At 29.9% G+C, this 24478-nt stretch overlaps 1 protein-coding gene across 1 annotated transcript in view; it reads right to left on the reverse strand.

The window, feature by feature from the left end:
• The window catches only part of MS3_00005126 (uncharacterized protein), a gene marked incomplete at its 3' end in the record, with an annotated part of 47169 nt that extends 22907 nt beyond the window's left edge, over positions 1 to 24262 (reverse strand). Inside the window, exon 1 of the mRNA XM_035731672.2 lies at positions 23652 to 24262. Coding sequence (XP_035585787.1) covers positions 23652 to 24218 — 567 coding nt within the window. The 5' untranslated portion in view covers positions 24219 to 24262. The remainder of the gene's footprint in view (positions 1 to 23651) is intronic.
• Positions 24263 to 24478: the final 216 nt, after the last annotated feature.

The following is a 24478-nucleotide window of genomic DNA, read 5'->3' on the forward strand; positions in this document are numbered from 1 at the left end:
TCATTATCGAAATTTATCAAAGGGACTAATTGTTTTAAATCAATGTTATGTTGAGTGTGAATAAATTTTAGAATATAGTTAACACAATATATTCAATTAAGAAAACACATAATCAAAGAAAGTTAAAAATGAAACTTACAGGAAAACTAAAATTCCCTGATAAATCATAAAGCATGCATTTTTAACTGTTTCATGCAAATAGTTACGTATTAATTGATTGTAATATTTATTATAGACTTTGTGAACTATTTTCTGTATAAACTAGATGTTGATTACCGAAATCCTGTTGAATGTTAATTCAATGAAACTGAAGAAAAATTATAAGCAAAGATGGATAGTGATTAGCAGTGGAATTCAAGACACGCATTTCATCCTATTTCTTACGGTTTATCTTATTATTAATAATATTCATTCGGTTATATTGATAAACCATCATTAGTTTAAGTAAATCAAAGCAACAATAAGTCTCACAAGTATTTCTAAACTTTCGTTCCATTCCATTATTGTAATTATTCCATAACTACTTAAAAAATATTATTCAGAATATAAGTTTCATTCACAAATTCTTTTTAGTGTAATTACGTAACGTTTTATTTTTAAGAGAAAAATTACTATTATCTTATAATAAATACCATTAGTTGTTTATACATTCATTTTGCTATAAAGTTAGATTATAAAAAGCACTTAATCCATTATTGGTTACATTATGATTTTTACTTTTTTTATTTTTACAGAATTTAGTTAATTTCATGTATCATATTTTGAAAAAAGAAAAGAAAAAAAGAGAAAAGAAAAAACAGCTATTTAAAGGTATGATTTTTTTCTCAAAGTTAACTTTTTTCTTTGAAAACAAACAGTTAAATTGAATTATGAATATTTACGTTTTTCTTTTTTTTCTTTTTCTTCTTTTTTTAAAATTAATTTTCTTATTCATAATCGACAATTCTAATTTTATTTTGTTTTTTTGCTTCTTTTCAAATCTGAAAAGAAACAAAATTATTTTTGAATTATTGAAATATTTATAATCAGTTTCCATTGAAATGAAACTAAAACAAAATGATGTTTTAAAACAACAACAACAACGGTAACAACAGTAACAACAACAAAAATTGGAGTCAATTTACTCTGATGTATTATATATTTCGTGTTGTAAAAATTCGATTTGCTTGTTTTACATATATATATATATATATATATTCCGTTTATTGATTAGACGTTTAGTATTAATGGGATATTATTTAGTTAAATACCCTATTGGTTAATTTGTTATTTTTCAAAAATTCTATACATTCAATCATTTAAATCTGGTTTATTTTACATTTTTGTTTCTATCAGGATAGAATAGAGTGAATAAAGCAAATTATTTTATAGTTGATTTTAAAATATAACTTATATAGTTCATCTTATATTCACTGTTTGAATTTTCCTAGTGATAGTGTTTTAAGTCATGAGCGTTATAAGCAGAGATGGATAGTTGATAGTAGTGGAATTAATGATGCACATTTTGAACAATCACACGATTGCAAAGCTAGAAGATATTTGAAATTAGTAGCTAATTTGGTTACACTATTGTGTTTGAAGCGGACGACATTGGGTTGGAATCCCAGAGTGAGAACCAACTCGGATGCAAGTACAATCAGTTAAGGCATCCAGAATAGGATAAAACATGCGTCTTAAATTTGACTGCTAGCCACCGTATATCTCTTTTTGTAACTAAGCTAGAATATTAGTTTAATTGGGTTTTTCATACTCTGAACGTTAGATTGTTAACTATTAGGTTAATAATACTATAGTGAACGTGAATACAGTTTAACGCTTCTGCCGTTGTTATATAGATATTAAGGTTGACTAATTTTGTATAGGACTGAAAACTAATTGACATTAGTGAAAAATTATGGTTAAATCCATTGAGAAAGTGATTGCTTTCTGTAAACAGATTGTTTTTAAGGCAATTTCATTGCTTTAAATAACTCACTAATTAAAACAAGTGTCTAATTTTCGCAATTTCAAAAGAAGGTTTAAATCATAATTTATACAGTATCTATGTTGAGCCTATTAGAAAACATATTACTCAAGTATGCTTTGATAATACTGATGGCTCAAATATAAAGGATACCTTTTTTATACCACTCATGATAGCTGATAGCATGTTTAGTATGTTTAACTGTTTCATCCAAAATTTCAACAAAGAGGTAATACACTTTACAGCCTTTTCAGTAAAATAAAGTGTTTTACTAGTGATGTATGTGGGATGCTTTTACGAAATATTTATTATAACTATTCAATTTTTTTATGTCTGGTACTAAAATGTTGGAAAACGAATTCTCAATCTCTAACTAGTTTTTCAGAATCCTTCAAACGTAAGCCCTAGTGGAAGGCAGAAGTTCTGTATTGAAGCTTTATTTCAAAGGCTATTTTAAGTGCAAAAATCAAAGGTATTTTTGGATTTGTGGGTAGCTTTGACCTTCTGTCCATTTCTGAAAACACAAAATTTAGTAACTAAATCGGTATTTATGCAGAGTATACTAAATTATAAGTCATTTTTCTAGAGATTTTCGGCAAATTTCACCAAGCGACTTGATGTGAACAGAGAAATAACAAGCCTTGATAAACTACGAAAGCTATTTTTGTGGACGTTATTTCATTGAATTCAAAGCTTGTAAAACAGTAACATTTATTTTTGTCCCTAGTCTATTCTACAGATCATAAGCTTTCGTTTGATGTTTGATTCACTATCATAGCCCTTTTTGTTCCAAAGCTATTGTAATTTAAACGTAATATTTTTTACTATATTTTCTACGCTGATCTCCAGTTTGGGACATAATTGTATTTTCCTAATCATTATGTTTTGTAGTCTGGTTAGTCATCTATTTATTCATGTATTTTTTTACACTAGTCTGAAATCGGGAACTAGTTCGGAATTGGTAGTAAATCGTGTAGTGTTCCAGTTGACTTGTCTTCTCTCACTCGTGTACTTGTCAGTCAATCAGGTGATAGAAAAGGTTTCGTCTTTCTACTTCAAGCAGTTGATCTAACTTCGAACTCACGCATACTGACTTCAAGGTTAAGCTAGTTAGCCTATCGCGTCAAGGTCTTAATCTAGATTTAGACAAGTTATCCTCTGCACAAAAGTTGGTGGACAGATCAAGGACGTAACACGACTATATGGCTAAAATGTTTTCAACCATCATCTTAACTACTAAAGTGTAGTTCAAGGAATTCGATACTATAATGAAACCAGTTATTTTTACCTTTAAACCTAATGTTTTACTCTCAAATAATATAGATTTCTAAATAATTTATTTAGGTTTTTTTTCCAAAACTGTTCTGTGAATTATATAACATTTATTTAAATGTCAATAGTCTGTATTTTCTTTATAATAATATAATTAGTTGAATATCTTTTATACAATAATAAACATTCATTTTATCATCCTTATCTTACAGTGAATTCACATACATACATTGTTAGTCTACTTAAGTTTTAAACTAAATATTTTACCATTAACTGATTACAAACTATGGATTTTTACTATGAAATGTCAAGTAGCGATTTTATGCGGTTATGTAATTTATGATTTCTTAGACGTATATCATGAAATCCATTTTGAGTAGTGACATATAATAACAAAAAAACACTATCAGGTTGTTGATAAAATCTTGAATCTTTTTCTTTGTTGTTGTTGCTGTTTGAAATTCTAATAAAACATTGAAGATGTTTTAAATAAAACGAGATTAGAAAAGTATTTTGTCCAAAAAAGAATGTTATCATGATAAATTTTGATGGAATTAGTAGTTTCTATTTTTTTTGTATTTTTTGAAAGTAACATGCCAACATGCGTCTATGACATCTTGTTATAAACCTACATTTCTATTTAATTCTGAACAATTTATTTTGTATAATTATCATGACAATTCTTAATCACAGTTGATTTATAAATGATAAAGAATTTAGAGGTAGAACACATGTTGATTGGTGATTAAAATAAGATTTGCATTAATTTGTTTAGATAAATATTGAAAATGACCAGATTTAAGGATTATACTAACAATGAAGCGATTCACATATAACGTCAGAAAAAAATCAATCGAAGTTAAGTTTCAACAGAACAAGGTTCTAGTCATATGTGGATAAATTTGAATAACTCGTTGTATGTGAAGTCTATAGTGATGATGTTGTCTAAAAATATAATGAAAGATTCAGTATTATGCCACCCAGACCGGAGTACGCAATTTCAGCAAAATTGTAACCCAATGGATCGTGATTCAGCGTTTCGAAGCTTAAGCGTTTGCGTTAAAGACCGAGGATCCTGGGTTTGACAAAAACCTCTGATATATTGTGAAACGATGTATTGTAACTCAATTATTTGTAAATGATGTAGATTTATGAAAATGTAATAAGTTTCGGTTTTGTCACTTTTTATATAAAGAAGCTTATCCAACTAGTTAACTAAATACTGTGGGGTATTATTTTATTAAAACCATTGATTTATAATGATTTCGTTATGGATACAAATTGATAATGATAAATTATTTAAATTTAAACATAATTCTACTTAGTCATAATGTTTATATTATGCTGCATGCTTTAAATATACCACTTATTCTCTGAGAAAGTTCATGTGTTTTATCGGCAAATTAAAATACAAGCTCAGTGGTCTAAAGGTTAAGCATTTACATTCGAGACTGGGTGTCTTGGTTTTGAATCCCTCAGGCGGGATCGTGGATACACATTGTAGAGAAATTCCATACTAGGACGAAATGACTGTCCAGTACTTTCAGGTTTTCAATGATGTCTAACATTGATTCATTCATGTCAAATGAATATGATGACTGAAATATAGTGCCTCTTCAAAATATTCTCTAAGCTGTTTATAGTAGTTTAAAGTTTATATATTTGAGGAGGTCTATAAAACTGTAAGGGAACAATTTAATTTTCTTTTTGAAATCAACTGTTTAAATGCATTATAATGTAAAATTAGATATTTCAAAAAATTCTACACTTAAACTCTTTCTCTAAAGCGAAATTATTAGAGTTAAATTAGTGGTTTATGGATTAAGTAATTTTAAAGTTATTATCTTATCATCCATTAATCGCCAGCAATTATAGTATCCTTTAGTCTTATCTGTTGGCATAATTTTATGAATAGGATTAAACTAAACAATTATTTAATGTGATAGTCCTAATTCTCAGCAAGCTTTTGTTAGTTTTATTACAAATGATATACATAAGCTAATATTTTAAAGAATTATTTTTTTGTAATAAGAGTAATAAATTTAGTGATCATTATGTACCACTATAATCCAGAGATCATTGAATAGTAGTTTCTTCTTGGCATGAGATATGGAATCTATAACATTGTAGTCTAGCTGTAAGTACGATAAGTTTGGACCAAATAAATAGAATAATGCAGTCGGCGATGAATGTCTTTCTTCTTATATGGTTTCAAAAGTGAACATCAAATATCATGATTAGTGAGGACAAGACTATAGTTTTGTTAAGAGATTTGTGGGAAGTAATTTAGTGTTTGGGTTGTAACCATCATGAATCAGAGAGTATCTTCCGCAGGTCTGTACCACTGGCTGGTCTTATAAAAATGAACGAATGGGATGTTTAGTGCTCATTGCTTTTGAATAGTATCCAAACTAGTGTCAATCCATGACGAATATATAGGCGGCAAATTGATCTAATCTACATAAACACCTTTAATGACATTTCTCTTCGTATAACATACATGAACTGCTTACAAGGTTAAATATTATTCAAGGAGATGAATTACAAGGTCTATAAGTTATCTATCTTTGAAATAATGATTTGTCTACTATTTCATTATACATTTCCAGTTTCATCTTCATTTAAACATTCAGAATCATTTAGTAAGTAGTAAATTACTTTTTATGTATACAATATTTAATTTCAAGTGAATAATGGGAATATTTTTTTCATATCGTATTTGAATAAACCTTAAGTTACATTGTATTTTCTATATATTCAATTCCTTCTGTTGACTGTTCACATACTTATTCTTTTGCGTGTAAAAATAAGTTGACTTGATTTTTTATAAATTATGAAATCGCAATAAAATCGTCTCTGTCTGCAAAACTAAATATTCAACAAGAGAAAGCTTTTGAAATTAGTCATCTAGCGAATAGCAGAGAATGTCATATAGCCTAATCTTTAATGATAATGTTGTTCTTTCAGTTGAGTTTGGGTACTCAGATCAGTGACAGTACAAGTTGATCTCTATCCAAACTAAACAATCTCCACAACCATTTCACTAGTGACTAGTTTCAAGTTAGATTTAGTGGAGTTCTAGTAAGAAGTCGTGACCTGTTGAGTTCATCTCTGTCTGATATGAGTCAGTTACTCACTGAAGACAATGGCGGACGGTCGCACAATATCGTGGATTGGTTGAAACTAAACATTAACATCGCTGGATGTCGGTTAGCTCAGTGCTCTAAGGTTAAGCATTCACATGCGAGACCAGGTGTCTTAGTTTTGAATCCCTCATGCGGGATAGTGGATGAGAACTGTTGAGGAATTCCATACTAGGATGAAATGACCGTCCAGTTCTTTCAGGTTTTCAATGGTGTCTAGCAATGATCCATTCATGATATCAATCAAAACTCAACAATATCTACAACCCTATACTGATTACTTAAATTGACTTAATCGACGATTTTGACTGCTACAGTATATAACATTGAAAATCTGTAGAAATAGTTATTTCAAGTTATTTCTTATTTCACTGGTTGAAATGATGAGTCAATTGAAGCTAGACCACCATCGAATAGCTGGAGCCACTGGACGGCCGTTTCGTCCAAGTATGGGGCCCCTTAGCAGTGCACATCCACGATCCTGCACCCCCACGAGATTCGAACCCAGGACCTATCAGTCTCGCGTCAAGCGCTTAGCCAACTAGACCACTGAGCCGGCATCGAACGGTGTTAATGTCTAACTTCAATCAATCCACGACGTTGCACCACCGTACACCATTGTCTTCAGTGAGTTCCCATCTCACAACAGACTTGGTTGGACTCCACTGGCAGCGGCTTCTCACTAGAACTACGGGAGTATCTCGTGAAGCCAGTCACTAGTGAGCAGGTGATTATTATTATCCGTATGGGTTTTGTGGAGATTTTTAGAAATTTCACTTTTTGAAATCATGAGTCAATTGCCGATTGAATGTAAACAAGTTAAAAATCTAACATCAAATCTTTTCACGTTTATGCATATACTAATAAAATAAAACTACATTATTAATTCAATGTTATCAGAAGGGGTTTAGTTGAGATCATGAGTCTATTGGTGGTCTAACTTCAATGGGCTCATGATTTCAACTATTAAAATCCATTATTACTGTCCACATAGAATAGTATTAAATACAATTAGCTATTCCAATATTGATGGAGTTTAAGAATTATAATGAACACAGATTTATATTTCGAGTTCTTTTTTAAAAGTACAATAACGGAACAACAACCAAATTGAGAATATGATATAATAAAACCTAAAACTTTGAACTATTTATATGGATTCTTTTGACCTAGTAACATAACTTTCAAGGATTATAATTTAATTTTATAGTCTGATATTAGTAACCAAGTAAAAAAAATTATAGGGAATAAAACTGAAATGAAAAAAATTTTTCCCCAAGTTTTAAAACATCTAAGCTTGAAATACAACTGTACCTGTCTAGATAAATGATTATGAAATTTGTATAAATCAAATATATTGCGTCAAACGTTTTGATAGATAAGTTAAAAAAGGAAAAGAAAAACAACAACAACAACGACAAAAATAAAGGCAATAAATCTTAAACATTATTTTGTTCATACCACAAAAATCAAAAGCAAATCTAATTATTTATTCAGTTAACATTTATAATCTATGAATTTTAGGCACATGGCAATTGTTTATGGATTACCATCAAGAAAAGAATAGGTTTTGTTTTTAATCACTTGTCAAGTGAAAGGTGTATGCTTTTTTTTCTTCTAAATTATAGTATAGTAGATTAACCAATGTTTCCCAGAAACAAAAAATGTCCAAATTTAGGATAGAATTTTAGACCAATCATTTATATATATTAATAAAATTTATGGAATTGTGAAATTTTAATAATATAAGATTTTCACACATTATTTATATGGGTCTATAGATTAGTTTATTATCAAGGTTTCGGTCCATAGTTAATTTTAAGAAATTTTTTGGTTGAGATCATGAATTATTTGATGTTAGACCACCGTTGGAAACCTGGAAGCACTGGACGGCCGTTTCGTCCTAGTATGGGACTCCTCAGCAGTGCGCATCCACGACCCCGCAACCCGCGGGATTCGAACCCAGGACCTACTGGCTTCGCGCCTGAGCACTTAACCATTAGACCACTGAGCCGGCATCCAGTGGTGTCAGTGTCTAACATAAACCAATCCACGGAATTGCGCGACCACCTTCCATTGTACTGAGGTAGATACCTGTCTCTACCCGACACGGATTAGCTCCACTGGACGCGCACTGCTGAGGAGTCCCATACTAGGACGAAACGGCCGTCCAGTGCTTCCAGGTTTCCAACAGTGGTCTAACATCAATTAATTCATGATCTCAACCAAAAACTTAAAACAATCTCCACAACCCGCATACTGATAATTTTAAGAAAGATGAAGTGGGTTTTTAAAAAATTAATTTTGTATTGGTTGTTTGAATCTTCTGAATGATGTTAAAGACTGTAATTATCGATAAATGTACATTCTATACGGATTGGATTCGATATCGTTTTAATCCTTGGAGTGAACATCAACTCTAAAATGTGGGTACAAACAGTTGATAAATTCCAAATAGGACGAAATACGCGTACTGTATTCCACTGTTAATCATCATTCATCTCTGCTTATAAGGAATGTTTATGTAGTTGAATAATATACCGTATCGTAATTCATCAGTAAAAGACTGTTATATTATGGTAAAAGTTTGTTATCTATAGAAGAATTAAAATATAATGAAAACTGAACGTGTAATTATAGACTATATAAGTTTGGGTAAATGCTCATTACCAGTCATATTCAACATCACTTAGTCTGAATTAATATAGTTTAACAATTATTTTACGAATAACAGATTGGTTGATTAGACATATCGTAAATATCACGTATATATATATATCATTAACTAGACCTATTTGATTTTGACATATACCTACTATCGTACTAAGTATAAATAGGTACAAGTTTTGTTTACAAATTCGTTAAATGTACCACAATTTTCATGATTCTAGGAAAAAAACTCATTCAGTAACCTTCAATACTCTAAAACTATTCATCATCGATTTTTGTTTGTTCCATAGTTTCTAGCTATCATATTTTTACTTTTATAATAGGAAATAAACAAAATATTCCCTTTTCTTAGTTTTATTTACAAATTTGAGTAGAGAATTTTGTTTAGGAAAACTGAAAATGACATATGATGATAAGAATAATGTGACTTATTTTGTTTAATAATAAATTTAACATCATATAAATCGTTGTCATATAAACAACATTGAAAATAGTAGAGCAATATCCTTTTTACTTATGTTTGATGCATTGAATGATTCATGTTTTCTATGAAGATTAGATTATAAAAGTGAAAAGAATGTTTTTGAATCACATATTTGGGGGTGGGATTTCAATTATCAAGGGAAAAGCATAACAAACATATATTGATTAACTTTTATTAAACTATTTTTCATAGCGAACGTTTAGTTTACTACCTATCATTGGTTATGATACTTTAAAGGAAATAGTTCTGTAAATAATCCTGTAAAATTTTATTTCAGCCTAATGTCTATAATATCTGTTTATATCTGATTACGTTTAATGTTTTCTATTACAACTTGTTTAATAATTTGATGGGAACAGTTAAAAATCTCTCTTATACCGGTTAGCTATGTTTGTTAGCCAACCTGAAAGATTTTAAGATGCTGAGGAGTTCCACAATAGGACGAAACGGCCGTCCAGTGCTTCCAGGTTTTCCATGGTGGTCTAGTTTCAATTGACTCATGATCTCAACTGTTGAAATTACTACAATCCCCACAAAACCCCTTCTGATTATAATTAACTCTTGTTTTCTTTATATAAATGATGATAAATACATTGAATTTTTCTCAATCTATCTAATTGATTATTCTAATCTATCTATCAATCGTGTTTAATTGAAGAAGGTTTGTACTTTCAATATATTGCAATTCAAGATTACATTTAATCATTCTTTGTTGAGACAATAACTCGTTGACGAGTTGTATAACTGTAACATATAGCTACAATCTGACTATAATTCACTTAAGAGTTCATTATTGATAAGCTATGATTTACAATCTATGAATATTTTATCCAAGCCTCAATCTATAAAATAATATACATATAACTGAGGAATTATATAGTGACGAAACATTTTCTTATTTCTTACTATTAACTTTTTATACAAAAAAATTTTGTCATTTGTTTTAATGATAAACTGATTATATTCGGAAATTCTACTAATCAGTTGCATCATTATAAGATTCAAATAATATTATAAATGTATAATCATTTGTATTATGTAACATTCATTTTTATTTATAGATATCATCATTAGACGAGAGCGATATTATTTATTCAGCTGCTATATTAAATGTAAATGTTGACATCTATCAACAAATTGTACTAGAATAGTCATAAGTTGGAGAGATGGTAAATATATATGTATATATATATAAACATATGTTTATAGGCATGAACAATATTTATTCTCTATCAATGATTTATATCTAAAATTTATACACTTTAATAATTATCATCATGCAAGCTTTTATACTAAGTTGAAACTATTAAAATAAACTTTACTATGATATTTAACATTGATGAAATCTTATTAGACTGAATATAAACGAATTGTTTTTATGATATAACCATAATGTTTTAAATAGTTATGTATATAATGGTAAAGATGTATGGTTAAAGAATGAATGAGTCAATTTATATATGAATCATGTTATTTAATTTATCATTAAAAAGGTCCAATTGTATATTGAATTGTAATGATAAATAAGATTTACTGAATACATATTTTAAAGTTATGTGTATTTTAGGGTCCTTAGAAAATTCATTAAATGGCTGTTTATATTGTGACCTATTAGTTTTGAGGGAGATGGTAATGTTGTAAATTATTGTGTTGTACCACAAAGTTCTCGGGTTGTTTTTTTCTAATAAAAACAGTTTCAAAACATCTTTTTATTTAGCTTGGACTGTTCGATTGATAGCAGTGACCATCATATATATATGGTTATCGTATATAGTTGCTAACCTAAAAATAATGCAAGACAGTATAACAAACGGAATTAAATGGACGATTGGTATAAAAGTGGCTAGGAATTTTCAAATGATTGTCAATTACGGTTGGGTTGTAAGTTATCATGTGTTTATTAGGGATTATTTGATTTCAAATAATGATGTCAATGGTATTTAAACACACATTATTAACATTAACTGGATTGGTGAAGAATAATATGAATTCATTTTATTTCGTTAGGTTCTCATCAGCTGCTTACAACCTAAATTATTTGAAAATCAACATTATTACAGATATTGACATATTTATACATGAGAGGGTAATTAAGAATGAATAAATGTATCATGGTGTAGCGAAGATTCCGATAGAGTTAATGAGGTCATAAAATTTTTTCTCGAATAAATAAAGTTTGAGAGGGGAAGTTCCGGAACATTGAAATAGTGATTAGAACTCATGAAACTAGATTAATGGTAATAAAGAAAATATGAATTGAAATCAGTCAGTTATGTATGATGTAATTTAAAAGAGTTGGAGTAATGACGCAATAAATAAATAGAGAAATAAATGAATAAAAGGGGTTATTGTTACCAGGGTAAAGAAAGATTTATTACTGTCTCTTTTGGTATACATAAATCTGGTTTTAAACGTTACATCATGATACACATGTATTCATCCTTAATCACACTCTTATGTAAAAATATGTCAATATCTGTAATAATGTTGAATTTTAAATAATTTAGGTTGTAAGCAGCTGATGAGAACCTAACGAAATAAAATGAATTCATATTATTCTACACCAATGTTTGTTCTTGCTCTATTTAAGATAATAAATGGAACTATGTGTATGAAATTAACTGAATTATTTGATGAGTTTAAAAATTTTTATTTGACAGATTCAAGTGAAATCAAGCTAGTGTATTTCCTAATAAGTCCATTTTAAGTAAATATGATCAAATATTCACCTGTTTATAGCAGTGTTACATTTTCTCTGTGATAAGATGGATATGGAAAACTAAGACAACAGTTTTACTCTTTTCAGTCAAGCTTATGTGGTTGAAAAATGACTATAACAATGTAAACATTATGAAATCGATCATATAACATCCAATTTTATGATAGTTTTACAGTTCCGTAATATGGGAAGATAGATATTTAGTTCGTTTGAAAGATGTTAATTATTATGCATTGAGATTCTGATTGAACGTTAAAAGTAAAGAGTAACTTTGTTTCGAATAAATTAGTTACTGTTTATTTAACCTTATTACCAACGGACTGATTTAGTGAGGTTAACAATATGCCTCATCGATAAAGGTTAAAATTGTTTCTTTAAAACACTGTTTGTTTATTTTTGATTAAAAATTGGCTAGTGCATCTGCTGAACAAATTAAATGTAGCATTTATAAGAACTTATTTAAGTTATGAATAAATATTTTAAAAATAATGAATAAAATATGTAGTGTCAATCCAAACTTAAGAAATTCATCCAGCTTAAAATTGTGTTGACTGTTTAACAAAGGATATACCAGATTGAAGGATCCAGTTTTAGACATTTTGGTTATATTTATTTAAAAAGTTTCTAGTATTTAGAATCGTTTGAAGTTAGACGTTAACAAAGTTGGATATCGGATCAGTGTTTAAGCGTTAAGCGTTCGCGTGCGAGATCGGACGTCCTAGGTTGGAGTCTCAAGTGCGGGATCGTGGATGTGCACTACTTAGGAGTGCAATACTAATAAAAAAGTTCTGTTGCATCATTCTACGTCTACGATCTGTCTACAGAAGCTAACTTGTATCGATCTATGTTAAGTTCATGAACGATAGGCTGACTGGTTTAACCTTGAGGCTAGAAGTGTGGGAGCCCGAATTAAAACTAACTGCCTTGGGTAGGGGGACGAAAACTATTTTTTCATTTGATTGGTTGATGATTGAGAGATAGAAGACGAGTTGACTGGAACTCGATTTATCGATTGCGATTCCCAATTTCGTCTCAGATTAGCGTAAAAAGACACATGAATAAGTAGATGACTAGCATGACCACAATGCATAAAGAATTCAAAAAATACAATTATGTTCAAAACTAGGCATTGGGGTAGAAAAATAGAGTATTTAGTATTACGTTTAAATTACAGTAGCTTTGGAACAGAAAAAGGTATGGCAGTGAATCATAAATCAAATGAAAGCCTATAGTTTAGAGTATAAACCAGGGACTAAACTAAATGTTAGTACTTTACGAGCTTTTAATTAAGTGGAATAACGCTCCCAAAAATAGTTTCCGTTGTTTGTTATGGCCTCTTTACTTCTCTCTTCACATCCTCCTTGAAACTGTTGATCTGAACTGTGTGAAGTAATCTTGGTTTCGCTTTTGATATTCTCAAAATATTAGGCATCTCTAGTTATGCGTATGGTATAGAGTGGTTCAAAAGCAATGATAATGACTTAACTTCATATCTGTCCTTCCTTTTCTCTAATTTTGAAAACCATCTCGCTCCACATTTATTTATCTATTTTCTCGTGATATTTCTTATCATCCATTTTTTGTGTGCATTTTTCCATATTGATCTTTTCATCATTCAGTTATTTTGAAAAGGTTAAAGACTATGACAGTTATGATATTATCCTAGGCTTGTCATGACTTCTTGTATTCTCTGTTTACATAACATCAATTTTTATAGATAGCATACTTGTTGATTAACTGTAGTGTGTGTTATGAAATGTTTGTAAATTTAACAAAAATGTTTATAAAATTAAATACTATAATGCCGTAATTTAACTTAGTTTTTCATTATTGGTAATACAAAGTATGTTATCAATGATGAAGTAGTAATTATTTGATGCAGAATGTATTGAAATGTCAAATAGCTGGAACCATGTACTCATTTGTTATTGAACGAATGTTTGAATATATCATCAAATTATTTCTTCAATTTGAAAATAATTATGGAATCATGTATTAACATCAGCTAACAAGTACAATAAATTTTTATGGAGTTTGGTATTGATTTTGTTTTTGTTTGTTTTTTGATCTTTCGGCATACATCTACTTATTTAGATCTCAGCTACAATTTCATCAAGGAATAGTGATAATAATAGACAATGTAGTCAGAAATAAGTAGAGACTGGTTTGAACCTGCACCCAATTGATTATAATCTTGATTTCTTGAATAATTATGTCACGAATCCTCATTTTATTGGAGGATAACGTCATCCATGTTGTTGGCCATTTAGATTAGAGTTCTTAAATTAGTTGACTGACTTATTACTTTCAGTAAACATATATTTTTAAATACAACGTTACTGAGTTTCTGCAGTTTATTTCTACAGTTATTTATAATTTTTGAGCCTTCAGGATACCTACACAGAAGAGGGGGAAGTGTAATATTACTCCAACTGTGCATAACTGTCAGCAAAACCAATACATAAAAGATAGAAGCGTTGCATTAATGATAATAAGAATACAAGACATATTACATGTCAGATTAGGCGTGAAATTTATCTAATTTTATTCAACTCTACCTGGGAGATAAGATAGTTATTTGATTTATCTTTATTGTAAAGAATTTCTAATCAGTTACCATTGACTACTTGCATAGAATGGTTGAAATTGTGTAATTAATAACAATCAAAGAGAAAAGCTGAATCGCTACATCAAAAGGATTGAGAGTTTATAATATGTAGTTCAATGAAGGAGAATGAGATAAGCGCTGAATTCTTACTTGAGACATCACTACATAAAAAAATTGTTTGATGTATGAAATAGTCAGTTGAGTGTGTTTTTAACTAGTATTGGTATACAAAAATGTATCATGCATAATAGCTATGGAAACGAATAATATTGTTGTCATTTTGAAAATCATTTTATTTAAACGCAGAATGAAATTGTCTCGGAACGCACGGTCACTAATGACATACGCATATATACACTCCTAGGTTATAATAGTTTTAAACATACAACATATTTACCTAAAAATGTTATGCCAGTTATTTTAAACTGGTGTTTCAACACTGCATAATTTTCTTTCCTTTCAAATAATGCCTGTATTTAGATGTAACAGAACGTATTTATTGTCAACAACTACTAAGGGAGATATTTATTTATTGTATTATCATGCATAAAAGTATTATGGGACTATGACAACTGTTCGGTAGACTCTGAATATTTTGAGAAAAAAAGGAAGAAATTATCCATGACATAACTTGACGATTAATTACGCATCTCAATTAAATAACCACGAAGATCTATGAAGTACTGGATGGATGTTTTATTCTTGAAGGTGACTACTACGTATTAAAATTTTAAAGATTACCATTGCGTAAGTCAGAACAATAAATATAGGCAAATAATATTGTTCTCAATTAGATCGACATTTGGTTTTTCCTCTTCAGATTTATATCCTATACTATATGATTGTTTGTACATTTTTCATAACACAACCTTAGTAATTTTTTTCTACTTATTATTTCCAATTCTATTTATCCAAGTTTGGCCTATTTGTTATGTTGACTTATTGAACTATCTTAACCACACTAGCAAACCTGTCTATTTACTATCAATTTGTACTTTTCACCTATTATGCTTAGTTGTACAACTGATTTCGTTTTGATCTCCAACTCATAAGTTAACTTGATTGGTCTGATATTTTCATATAATAAGGTGAAACTAGATGAATATCTAACTGAAAACAATGTCATTTTCCTGTACTTTTTATTTTAATACAATTTATCATACACTAATGACTCATCGGGGGTCAAAATTAAAACTTTCGTGCCTTCTAACGAATGAATTGCCTTCCAACAATTCAACAGTTATCTACTAATCTTCCTTTCCAGTTTAAATTCATCCACAGATCTTTTATACTAATGAAAAGATTTAATTTCCAAAGTCCTATGTTTACCACTGGTTTTAAAAGTGTTTTCATGGAGTAACATCTCTGTAAGAATAACTATGAATAACATTTTCTAACATCCTGTTTGCAATGTAGACTGAAATGCTTAATCGTATATGAAATAATGAAATGTGAAATTTATTACAAATAAAATGAATATTATCAGAAGAATTGTTCAGTTTTAGAAATTTCACAGATTTCAATCATGAGTCAATTGAAGCTAGACCACCATCGAAAAGCTGGAACCACTGGACGGCCGTTTCGTCCAAGTATGGGACTCCTCAGCAGGGCACATCCACGATCCCGCACCCCCACGAGATTCGAACCCAGGACAAGTCAGTCCCTCGCCAAGCGCTTAACCAACTAGACCACTGAGCCGGCATCCAGTGGTATTATTGTCTAACTTCAATCAATCCATGACTTTGCACCACCGTACACCATTGTCTTCAGTGAGTTCCCATCTCACAACAGACTTGGTTGGACTCCACTGGCAACGGCTTCTCATTAGAACTCCAGGAGTGTCTCCTGAAGTCAGTCACTAGTGAGCGGATGATTATTATCAGATGTTTGTGGAGATCTTAGAAATTTCACTTGTTGAATTCATGAGTCAATTGAAGCTAGACCACCATGGATAGTAACTCACTGAAGACAATGGTGTACGGTGGTGCTATTTCGTGGATCGGTTGTAATAAGACATTAACACCATTGGATGCCGGCTCAATGGTCTAGCTGGTTAAGCGCTTGGCGCAAAAATGAATATTGTTGATAACCTACTGTTCATATGTTTTATATAGTTAAAAGATTTATAACGTTAATCATATTTTCATTTAGGATTAAAAAACAAACTCAAATAATTAGACTAATAGAAACATTAGTATAATTATATCATATGATGTATGTTTTAGTTTATTTTATGGAATGATTTTGTTTCCGATTTATCGCTGAAACCTAAAAACTTTTGTTAGACATAAAATGGTCCCATTTAATTTTTTTCTTAAAAAAGGGAGAATATGGTAATATCATATATATATATATATATAATACATAATTGAAGCTAATTATCCTAGACTATTATTTCACGTTCGTCATCCAAGCTGTTTTTTTGTCATATATTTCAATAGGACATATTTCAGTTATGTTCGTTCGAGATTAGGATTTACACAAATTTTCATTATTATTATCATCTACTGATGAGTATGCTCTTGTTTGTTTGTTTATAGGAAAGTTAATTACATTTGAAATCTGTTATTACTTCATCAATAAATAGGAATAAATGTAATGAAGTATGAAATGGAGAAATTTTTACTAAAATATTATCAGTGTGGTATGCATGAAAGAAAGGGTTTTTCTAGTTCACATACACTGATTGTTTATTAGATAGTAATAATGATTAATAATTTCAAATATTAAATTATTTTAGTTATATCATTAGTTTACTAATAACAACTCAAAATAACACCTTTGCAAACATAAAAAGCTATTCGTAAGGTCTGTTGAATTAAGTATTCATAACATCGATCAATAAGCTTGTTTATATTTTATTCATAATCATTGTGGTTACATTCATATATTATCAGAAGGGGTTTTGTGGAGATTTTGGAAATTTCACTGATTGAAATCATGAATTAAGCACCTGGCACTAGACCGATAGGTCCTGGGTTTGAATCTCGCAGAGGGGGGGCGGAATCATGGATGCTTACTGCTGAGGAGTCCCATACTAGGACGAAACGAACGTCCAGTGCTTCTAGGTTTTCCATGGTGGTCTAGCTTCAATTGACTCATGATTTCAATCAGTGAAATTTATATATTACTATTAAATTTAATAAGGGTATTTTCATTAGCTAGTTCCTGTATACAAATGTGACAAGATTGATCACTAGCATGAATCTGAAAATGAGCATGATTATTGTTTGTTTACTAAAATGTAAGATTGTAATAAAGAATGTATGGAAATTATTGGATTTTTTTCTGTTATTTTAGTACATAGGCATGTTGATATCTCAAAGATAAAATACTAGAAGATTTGGTTGTATTTAGTGGGTGATTGCGTGAATGATTTTATAATGACAATGTAGTGAACAAAAACACGAGTGGAGACAATCGAATGTATTTGACACGAAATTACACAGCATCTCACTAAAATCTGAGAACCATATAGTACCTCGTTAATTTGCAAAATATCGATCCATCGTCTCAGATTTCATTGTTTATGCATTTTCATACCAATCGCGTTCCGTTCCCGTTCTTTCCTCATCGACCTTCTACTGAAACACTTTCTATGCCTGACCAACGTTATATACTACTTATGTGGATATAAGTAACCCACAGCACAACAGTACCGAATTAAGTAAAACATCTACAGATCACATATTATTTCAAAGAGATGAGTTATTCGAAAAGTCAATATCTAGAAAATAAAATTGAGGTTAATTATACTTTTGATTGACTGGTCAAATCAAACTATTCAAATTGTAGTAAAATAATAAATACAAAGCATTCAAATATGGTGCATAGAAGATTATTTTGATGACAATTAAATGTTGATTCATTAGCAACTGTAAACATTATATCAAGACTTTAAAAAATCATGTTGTAGTTATTTCATTGTTAAACAGATAAACAAAACGGACATGTGAGCGATAGAATTATCATCTAAATACTTATTGAAAACCAGGGATTGCAGAATAATCTCTATATCTTGCTTTACGACTCCATACTTAAGTTCACATTTAACACAGTCAAACTTATAACTTTCAAATGTTTCAACTAAAAACTATGCTTTTAGATAACTTATATAGAAATTAGCATTTAAAAATTGCATAAGTTCGCAAAATGATGTTACTTCATTTTGAATGACCTCTAACCACAATTTTTATAATCCATTTTTTAAGAATATTAAGGAAACAATCACTATTTTATTGAGTGATGAATTCAGTAAATGTGCATGGATTATCAATAATTTTAGAATTGATGTCTTTGATTAAATTAGTGTCCAACTGTATTAAATGATTCATCATGCCGCTGGTTTAACATATGCAGAGTATAGCTCATTATCGTAATTCACTTTCTAATGTTAATCAGTAATGATAAACTTATATTATTGATTAAGTCATACGAAATTTTATCAGTACGTGATTAAAAATGCTATAATCATTTAGAACATTGAAGGCTGTTTTATGGATGAGTTCATTATTATGATATATCTAACTTGATGGCTTGCTTGAACATCTAGGCTACCTGTTCCTACAATCTAGATATTTCAATAAGTTATCTAATTTTGTTTATTTTAATACATTATTATGGTTATTAATCGCATAACCTATTCAGGTGCGTTTCTGAAAAGTGTACAAGTTACAAAAAGCCCAATCAAAGATATCGTGGTTGCTAGTAATATGGAGAACAAGGAATGTACATTATTTCGATATTGACTGACTAGACTGCTAACTTCTAACTAGCAATCACTCAATATTTATAGTCAATATCGACTAAGAAGTAAGAAACGGAAACTTGTTGAAATACTTTGTGCTAAGAATTCTATATTGTACCAAAAATATAATATTGAATAAAGCTAATAGTAATAAATTTCACAGTATACTTCGTTATTGTCTAGCATTATCTACTTATAATCAGCTACTATTTTGTTTTGATGTCCACAAAAAATGTACAGCTCATTGGTTAACATTGAAATATTTAAATATACAATGAAAACAAATCCAGAATAATTAACCAATGAATTTAAAATACCAGTATGGGGGTTGTGGAGATTATTAACTTTTTTCGATTGAGATCCTGAACCGACTGATGTTAGACCACCGTTGGAAACCTGTAAGCACCGGAAGGCCACTTCGTCTTATTGTGAGACTACTCAAGAGTGCGCATCCATGATCCCACTCGCGGGATTCCAACCCAAGGCCTTTAGTCTCGCACGTGAACGCTTAACTTACTACTTTCCACAACCCTATATCGATAACATATTTTGTTTCTGATGGCCTATATGAACATATAGTAATGTAATGAATTTATTTTGTAGATTAGTATTTTTCTTTGGGTTTTGAGTAGTGAATTCGTTTTGTAAAATATGCTACTATAGTTTAACACTGTATAGAGAATCAATTTGTGAAAATTTTGTTTGGATTGATTAGAACTATTGAAATTTACAATATGTTCGCATGGACTTTTTTTACTTCTTGAAATCCCTGTGTTTTTTTTAAGAGTAATGGTTTTCACCGAAATCTTATAACTAAGTGATTCTGTGGTTTTAAAAGAAACATTTTATTTTAAATATAGCAGATGCCAGTCATATAAAATTGAACATCTAGGCAAATTTAAGGGGTGAAAAATATGTTAAGTTTCTCATCAATAACGAAGTTTTTTTAGTTGGATGTAATTCGGTTTTAAAGTTTGATTTTAATAGAAAACGTTTGTTAAAACAAAGAAAAAATTGTTTAAACAATTATGTATTAGTATTTGTAAAGATTTTAAGTACAGCATGTAAAGAATAATTCTGTGATTTCGAGCTAACCATGAATGAATATGCTCGCATATTAACGTACAATTAAATGATACAATAAATGATTGTATGGGAATATTCCTTATACCCCTTTCATTTTACGATGGTTATGTATTGGGATCCTGATAAATTCGTTTCTCGAGGTATTTCATAGACTACTGGCATAGTCAGTTTCCGCAATTGAAATTGGGAGAGTGATACAATCTCCATAAATCAAATATGTAAAAAAACTGTGCGGAGTGGATATTAGCTTCGGTCTACAACTCTTGGGGTTTTAATGAGAACCCAAGATCAGTGGAGTTCAATCCGTGTCACGTTTAAGACATTTATCTTACACAGCCAATGAATGAGAGTCGTGCAATATTGCGGATTGTTGAAATTAGACTTCAACTCCAGTGATCTAGAGGTTAAACGTTTGCCCATTAGAGTGCACATTTTTGGTTCGATTTCCGCGTGAGGGGTCTTGGGTGCTCACTACTAAGGAGTTCCATACTCGGGAGAAGTGGTTGTTCAGTACTTCCGGGTTTTCAGTGGTTAAGATCAGTTCTCAAGTTAAACTATGAAAACCTCTTATCGCTGGTAACAGTTGGCAACTGATGTTAACTGCGCACAAATAGTTGTTAACCATCAGGAATGAATGTTGGTTTTTCAGACTATTTAAAAACAAAGGATAATAGATGTAACACCGTTATTAATATTATTCGTTATTTACGTATCTCATCTTATTTTTATCAGATAATGAAACAGAATAAGGTTTACTTTCAAATTTATAAGATGGGAAGTTATATTGAATTAAAGTTCTTCGAACGGCTTTGCTGATTATTATGGCCCTGTTAAAAAAATAATATATTCAGTATAATTCAATAAAGACCATGGATGAAATACTTTTGAATAGTTTGGCCAAATCAGTTAGACTTTAGAAAAACACTATCTATAGTATGAACGTTTAAAATCGGTATTATTTTTTCACCAAGTTGAGAACGGTGAATTTCAGGGTTCTATAATAGACAATAAAAATATACAAAAGGTAATTTCTACGATATCAATGATTATTGTCTCGGAATGCTTTGTCTTATTCCATGATTTTGTTAAAGTCAAACTACTTCAATACTACATATTTACAAAGTACCTTATATCCATTTCACTAATGACATCAAAAGTTTCCACTCGCTTGAATTGGAATATTATGTCAAAAGAATATGAATGTGATTTCAGTCTCAAAACTCATACATAAAGATAGAATCACATATATTACCAATTATGCACAGTGATTCGTTGTTTTATATTTGTGCTTTGATAAGCGAGTTCATTTCCATAATCCCAGCATTTTGAGTGAATAGTGACAAACTTCAGTAAGAGAAATCAAATAACACACTGAAATAAAATCTATGTTGATTCTTATGAACTTTAGAGTTATTGTTATTGTTAAAACAACCCAAGGCAAAACTGAAAATCTCTATATTCAGAATCTATCCCACAACTAAATTACTTGAAGGACTTGATGTTCAATAAAACGATCAAAAGTTGTTGGTTACTCTTTTCCATATTACTACGAACTATACTTTTCAGTCTATATGTATCTGTTTAAGTTAGTTAAATTGTTATATCAGAAAAGAGAATTTGACCAAGTTTCTGTCTAGATATATGAGGTACCACTATTTCTAAATACAAAGTACAAGATATTGAATCGTTTTATATATCTAATAAAGAATCTATCCAAAGTCTTCTCAAATTTATTGGATTTATTTTTATAAAAAAGAGAGTTCAGAACCTGAATTATGTGTTAAGATGAAATCATTTAACGATCTTTCTTTAGTTTGATAATGGAACATTTTATTAATTACTATATTAAACATCATTTCTCACTTCCGTTCTGTTTCCTTTTAATATCCTAAATTTAACCAATAGCGTGAAAGGTCATATCATTTTGTTGAAACTGTGCTTGTTTATTTCATCATTAAATTATGAGAATCAAGAAGACCGAATTGATGATGCGATATATAAAAACCAATCAATTTTTTATTACTAATTTATTATTTATTATCATTCTAAAGTATTTAAAGAGGTTAATATTAACTTTAAAGTCCAACTGGTGTTTAGTGAGCTTTCAACTATTTCTTGAACATAGCTACCGTAGTTTTCTTTTTGTTACTATAACAGTTATAGAAAGATATGTAATTGTTATACTCAATATGTGGCAGTAATCATGATGAACATTTTGCAGCTGATTTTATACACATGAAAATAGTCAATAAATAATTAACTTCAACTTGTGAATACAGATTTAGTCTGATTGGACCACTGTGAAATTATTAGACTAAAGTGTTGACTTAAATACCTGTATGATCTACAGTTTACTACATATTATTAACGTCAAGAGTTATATATTTTGGCAAATATAAATGGTTAAGTGCTCGCGCGCGAGAGCAGTAGGTCGTTGGTTTGAATCTCGCAGGGGGCGTGGTCGTGGATGAGCACTGCTGAGGGGTCCCACAATGGGACGACACGGCCGTCCAGTGCTTCCAGGTTTTCCATGATGGTCTAGTTTCAACTGACTCATGATCTTATTCATTAAAATTATTATAAATTATATGTTCTGAAACTTCTATGGTGTGTAGTTCAGTGTACTTCATACTGTGTTAAAAAAAACATGAATACAAATGAATTCAGTCAACATTTCAAATGGTTTGATTTTCTTACACAAATAGGTAATATGATTAATTTTATTGGATTATTTTCATAGTGAGTTGTCTGGTTAAATAGTAGTATATATGGTTCCACGTTACTATAGAAAATGTATGTTACGAGAAAAATTATCTTATTGATTTGGGTACCTAATATACACAATTTTGGTACATAAATACACATGAACATTTTGTTCATATTTTTATCCACTACACTAAATCAATCAAATTTACAGAAAAATATAATAAATTGAAAAATTTCAATATTTTTCACTTACTGGTCTAGATAATGGATGTGGCCATGATTCCATACAGGATGGTTCATTATTTCTTGGGTCAATTCCAATTTTTGTATAAATTCCCAATGGTAATGATATGAGAACAGAAATAAGCCATACACCAGCTATGATAAGTCCACATATACTGTGTGACATACGTGTTCTAAATGGATGTACAATAACTAAATACCGGTCAGCAGCTATAGCGGTTGAGGTAAGAGTTGAAACATAAACACTAACACCCATTGTAACAGGTAATAATTTACAAAGAAATGTAGGTAATTTCCAATTTTTCATATGAAATACAATTGGTGTTACGGGTGCTGCTACAAAACTCATTAATAAATCAGATGCAGCTAAATTTGATATGAATAAATTGGTTATTGTTCTCATTGCAGTACTACGTGTTACAGTTAATATAACAATACTGTTACCAACTGTGCTAAATATAATTATTAGTGGGTAAATGATAGCAACAATCAGGGTCATAACTGTACTGGATGATTCAATCTCTACACCCATTGTCTGGTTTATGAACATTTCATCATACTGTGAACTATCATTCATGTTTTACTGAAGTATTATCCTTAATTTCAATTACATTTGCTTTGAATAATTATTATATGATACTTTCGAAAAGATTCCTACAAGTTTTTAACGTGAAAATTACTGTTTAGATTATTATTTTTTTCATTTTGAAAAACTGAATAAACCAATCAAAACTTACTTTCATTAACCAATCATAATAGAAAAGCAAATCTTTGGGATGATACAGTCTCTGATATCTACAGTATACTTTTCATATAGAATGAGGATATTTTGATGAG

The sequence above is a fragment of the Schistosoma haematobium genome, chromosome 3, assembly GCF_000699445.3.
Source record: "Schistosoma haematobium chromosome 3, whole genome shotgun sequence".
NCBI classification, from domain to species: domain Eukaryota; kingdom Metazoa; phylum Platyhelminthes; class Trematoda; order Strigeidida; family Schistosomatidae; genus Schistosoma; species Schistosoma haematobium.